General features: G+C 35.1%; 1 protein-coding gene across 1 annotated transcript; it reads left to right on the top strand.

Moving 5' to 3' along the window:
- Positions 1–329: 329 nt before the first annotated feature.
- pn (exopolyphosphatase prune) lies at positions 330–2,156 on the top strand. Its single transcript, XM_089646786.1, has one exon. The coding sequence runs from the start codon at positions 638–640 to the stop codon at positions 1,835–1,837; it is 1,200 nt and encodes a 399-aa protein (XP_089502912.1). The 5' UTR covers positions 330–637; the 3' UTR covers positions 1,838–2,156.
- Positions 2,157–6,000: the final 3,844 nt, after the last annotated feature.

Raw genomic sequence — 6,000 nt, 5'->3', positions numbered from 1 at the left:
AATAGATGGAAAATATGAATAATACTGTGTCGGCATTTCATCACAGAAAAATAAAAAGATCTATGCATTATTTATATATTAGATGGCGAAGTTACTGCAGATACCGAGGATACAAAAATATAAGCGAAATATGTATTTCGTTGAAGAAGATAATACTAACAACTCTAAATGAAACATGAAACAGAAAAAGACACAGAAAATAAAAAGATAACAGTCACAACTAGGAATCGAATACAGGATTTCTTGTTTTACCGGGACAGTGTCCCGACCATTGGGGTCAGTAACCATTTGACTATTGGGACCATAAATGAACCACTCTGGGACCTAGTTATTAAACGTCATATTTGACTATCTCTAAATACTAGGGAACAGGTATTTGGTATAAGTATTTATTCTCACTTGTACTAGTTGTTCATAGTATTAAGAAAACCTCTATTTCTCACAAGGAATAAAATTGCAATCTGGTTAACGGGGTAGTACTCCCGTTCTGGACTAATTTTTCACGAAGGGAAAAATATTTCGGCTCATGGTAACACCTACCCCACTGACATCTGTCAACTGCCAACCACCACCAACCACTGCCAATAGTGCCAATCAGTGCCAATGACGTCCAAGAAACGGTCCGAGTGGTTTATTTATGGGTCCAAGTGAAATTAGTTTCAGTCATTTGGGATTCTTCTCGATACTTTGCATCTCCTATTATCGGTTATTAAGCAATATGAACGCCTTTATTGATGAACTCAAAGTTAATTTGAAAACCATTTCCAAAAGTAAAAAGTTGACATTGGTTTTAGGAAATGAGTCTTGTGACTTGGACTCCGCGGTCTGTTCGATCATACTCGCATACTTTCATAATGTTTGCAGCACAAACAAATCAGAAGAAATATATTTGCCAGTCTTCAATATACCACGAGAAGAATTGCCTCTCAAGACTGAGGTGACTTACATGCTAAAAAAATATGCTGTTAATGTTGAGAATCTCATCTGTCGCGATGAATTGGATTTCAAATTATTGCAAGAAAACAGTAAATTTAGTGTTATTCTAGTTGATCATCATGTACTCAGCGACTCACTCAAAGCCATGACCCCTTTTGTGTCAGCCATTTTGGACCATAGACCAAAAGATGAGGTAAGTTGGACATACAGAGATACTGTCGAAGTAACTATTGAACTTGTGGGATCTTGCGCATCATTGGTTTGCTCCGAGATAAATAAATCTGCTAGTGGCAAACAATTTTTGATTGATAATACTGATGTTGCCAACTTACTTTATGGTACAATAATCTTAGACACTGCAAATTTTCTGCCTTCGGCTGACAGAGCTCGTCCGTTAGATTTCCAAATGGCCGACGAATTAGAAAATATATTAAGTGTAGAAGATAAAGATACACACAGATCGGTTATTTTTTCTGAAATTCTAACAGCGAGAATCGATTGTTCTTCGTTGAACTCTTTGCAATTACTAAGCAGAGATTTGAAAATAGTAGATGGCCTACCACTCCCTGGTTTACCGATGCTTGTCAACGATTATCTTAAAAGGGAAGATTGTTCAACAGCAATCAGTACATTCTGCAAAAAGAATAAAACGACTACCATTTTAATTATCGGTTTGATTGTTGTCGATAATGTTGTAACAAGGGATTTGGCTGTATGTTCTATACAAGATTGCCAACTACATAAGAAGATAATTGATGCATTACTTGCGGAAAAAGAACCAAGTTTACAGCTGGAGAAATGTAAAGCCACGCTGAGTTTCTGTGATCATTTTACGCAACATAATATCAAGGCATCGAGGAAACAGATTGTTCCAATAGTAAAAAAATTGTTAACCCAATGAGTTGAAAATATCATTCATGAATAATAATAAATTCACACATTTAAGTGTAAGATAATTATCTTTTTATTAAATATTTATTTTCTTGTATTTTAAAACTGCAAACTTTGTCTAGATCACTGAATAAATAAACCGGTAGAAGTGTTTTGTGTAATTTGTTTCATGTCACCTTTTTAAAATTCACATGCTTGACTCCCCAGATTTTAGGAGATTCTAGAAGTGGGAACCTTAGATCACATATTTTATTAGTTGTCTCTCTCTAAACAAAAAATATATTCTCTTCCATCAAGCCTGATCTAAAATTTCCTCCCCTCCGTTCAACATCTCATCTCTTATAAGTCTGAACTTGACTCCAATCTTCCATATTATAATTATGAAATTAGCCATTTAAATAAACTTACCATTTAAATTCACCTTCCCTCTCTTTATAATTATCAACTCAACATACCTAAAGAACAACTAAACTACATTTTTCTGTTACAATTAACGAATTTGAGTATATACTTTATTACTGTATCAACACTGCCACAGCCGCACAATCCAGAACTTGGGTAAAACGTATGGACACATATCAGATGTATGGAATATATCGCTGACACAATATATTTATATGTACTCACGAACCATTTATCTACAGCTGATATAGGAACTCCCTAAAGAAGTTCTTTCGTAAATTTACTAACCTTACATTTTTTATAAAACAATCGTTAGTTGGGTTACTGCTAACTAACTAACAGTTTCACGATAAAAAGGTTTTTAGCTAATAAATAAGAATAATTCCCCAACCCATCATGAGAATAAACCAACTGTGGAATTCAAATGAAAGAATGATTAGGTAAAAACAAATATTTATTATCAAGCAAACTAACATGAGACTATTATAAAATTAAGCAGTTCAATCTGCTCGCCAGTTGTGAACTCTATTCCTCGACGTTGCGGTCAAGAACACCCGGCACTGCGCTCCTCTCTTCTTCTTTTAAATTATCAACATACGAGTGGCGCAACAACCTAATGTGGTCAGCTGAGAACAAGTAACAGTTCTTTCGTGTAAAGTTGCTAGCGTAGCAAATATAACTGTTAAAAACTCCTCAAAATGACAATTCAACACACCTATAAAATGTGCAATAAAGTTATGAAAAGTGATGAAACAAAAAGTAGGTTAAATATGTAACTGTTTAAGCTAGTTTTTGTTTCATAACTTTATAGCACTTTTTATAGGTGTGTTGAATTGTCATTTTAAGGAGTTATCATGAAACCGTTAGTTAGTTAGCAGTAACCCAACAAAGGATTGTTTTTTATTTTTATTTATTTATTTATTTAACGCCCAGGGGGCTTTTACATGGTTGGTAGTATGATTTTAATTTGACAAATACTTTGAAACATAAAAAATAAGAATAAAATTACATTTGATAAAAGCTATGCAACAAGTCATACAAACACAAGAAACAAAAACAGAAAATTACAGCTATTTGTAGGTTTACATGATGTGTTTAGGAGTATTGTTGAAATAAATGTTTTAAATGATCCACAAAACTTGCTAAGTTGGTATTGAATATGTCAACATCACCCAAGTAATGATTTCCCATGGTATGAAGTCGTTGTATCGGAGAGTGGGCAATGTAGTTACGCTTATGTGTGCTGCTGTAGAATATTGTATTTTGTCGTGTTGTTACTGTGGGTGTATGTACGTTTATAAGTTGCAGGAGTTCACAATAGCGATGTGTAGGTTCAGCCGGATTGAGTCCTTGAGCCCGAGTCCTTTGCGGGAAGCGGGTCCTACTCCCACTCCTTTTCGTAATCAACCACTCCCAGAGAACTCGGTCTGGGACTCGGACCCGAATGCCTCCAATCAACGACTCCCAGAGAACCCGGACCCGAGAATGCCTCTAAGGACTTGGACTCGGACCCGAATGCCTCTAATCAACAATTCCCAGAAAACTCGGACTCGGGGTCTCGAACCCGAATGCCTCCCTCCACCACCGGCCTCGCGAGTCCTGCAGTGAGTGGTAAGTTCTGGTGGTGAAGACATCTTCTGTTTACCTGCTTTACAGTAAGTGGATGTTTTGTTTATTGTTTAATATCTAGTACTTATTGGAGTTATTTGGGGTTATGAGTTGCTTTTCTAAACCGATGAGCTAATTAGTTAAATAATAATATCGACTGACATGTACTAATAAATCAATAATAGCAATAAATTATTTGAGTGATGTAAAAAAAAATAAGTTAAGTAATATTTAATTTAATTAGGTGTATAAAAATTAGGCTGTGACTGGGGTTTTCACTTTAAAAAAAATTGATTCTTACCCTAGTATTGTCGATAGTTTTATCAATCAATTCTGTTTCAGCAATCAATTCTGCCATTCGATACAATTAACAGCATTCCTCAAAATATTAGTATTGAAACAATAAGAAATGATTATTGCGGCTTATAGCCAATGAATTCACCTAGATTTTACCATTTTTCCAATATTTTTAGACTCACTAAGTACTCTAGGATGTACCTAGAGGTGCTACTAAGATATTGCAATACTTGCAAAAATTTGACGAAAAGCGCTCCAGTGGATGTTTTTATTTATCTTCTAAAAAACACAAGCCACTAAAAAGCATCTTGCCTATTATTTATAATATCCATAACACTTCATTGTAAATATTGTATTTTTTGTTGTCACTGTTAACTACAACGGAAAAGAATACAAAAGGAAAAATATACAAATCAAGTATATAATATACACAAATCCTACAATAATATATTGAACAAAGTGTGTATGTATTGTAAAAGTAAAAAAAAATGGACTGGAATAAATAGATATTAAAACATGTTGTTAATTGTTAAAATTTTAATAGTTCAATGCTGTACCTAACTACTTCCTGACTTTGTTTTTAAAACATCTCGCCTTTACTGAGTTTCATTTGATAGAGGCTTCGACCAAGTACCTTTATCTATATCGATGGACAGAGATTATGAAAACGACAAATTCTCAACGACCACCGAAATTTATGTTACTACATTTGATTTATTACTGCTTACGCGTGTGCTAAAATTATCATCTGGAACTTGGAACCTAATACTACATCCGTTACGGCCTCGCATTAGCCGTAGCCCAATCAGCTGGAACACGACAAGACACGAATGGATTTCGTTGAACTTCGCCAAAATGTAAACTGCACAACTCGCGACTCGGGTGCGATGGGTGACGGGATTGACTCTGTGTTCTCGTGTGGGTCCGAGTTCTTGTGCGGGTCCTTGTCCTGCTACGGGTCCGAGTTCTTTCGCGGGTTCTATCCGAGTCCGAGTGCCGAGTCCTTGGCCGGACCCGTGCGTCCCGGTAGTCGCCCAGTACCCAGTCCGCACCCAAGAACTCGAGTTCTTTTAAAAGGAAGCAGTCCTCGGATGCCTCCGGAAAAATGCAGAACTCACCCACCTCTAGTTCACAACAGTCGAATTTAGAGTTAAGTATTTTGAATAAGAACATATTATTTAATAAGAAATTGTATTTTAAGTCTTCGACAGGGATATTTAATTTAAAATTTATAAAAGTAGAAATTTTTTTTGTAATCGCTCAATGTTGTTAATGTGAATTTTGTAAGATGGAGACCAAACTACTGAGTTATATTCAATTAGACTTCTTACTAGAGATACGTATAATAGTTTAATGGCTTGTAAAGAATTAAAGTTTTTAGTTGTTCTTAATACGAAGCCTAGTGTTTTCATACCTTTGTTCACAATTTGATGGATATGATTGGTGAAACTTAGTTTTTCGTCCAAAATAATTCCAAGATCTCTCATTTCCGTGACTCTTTCTAAAGCTATGTTATTGATGGAATATTCGAATAAAACAGGATTTTTGTTTCTGAAGAAAGTCAAGGTTTTGCACTTTACTACATTTAAAAATAAATTATTTTGAATGCACCAATCTCTAAACTTACTAATATTTGACTGTAGTATATGGCAATGATTTATATCAGTTATTTTCTTGTATAGTTTGATGTCATCTGCAAAGAGCAATACCTCGACATAGTTGAAGCAATTGGTTATATCAATGAAAATGAGGAACAAAACCGGGCCAAGGTGACTACCTTGCGGTAGGCCACTGGTAGCCCGGAAAGCTTTCGACATCCAAGATTTTATTTTAACAAACAGTTTACGATTTGACAAATAGCTACTA

The sequence above is a fragment of the Hesperophylax consimilis genome, chromosome 25, assembly GCF_061612785.1.
Source record: "Hesperophylax consimilis isolate HC1 chromosome 25, BYU_Hcon_1.0, whole genome shotgun sequence".
Classification (NCBI taxonomy): Eukaryota; Metazoa; Arthropoda; class Insecta; order Trichoptera; family Limnephilidae; genus Hesperophylax; species Hesperophylax consimilis.
This window is presented reverse-complemented; position numbering and strand designations above follow the sequence as displayed.

Excerpts from the sequence above, each read along its gene's own strand:
- pn (XM_089646786.1), top strand. The coding sequence starts at position 638 with ATGGGTCCAAGTGAAATTAGTTTCAGTCATTTGGGATTCTTCTCGATA.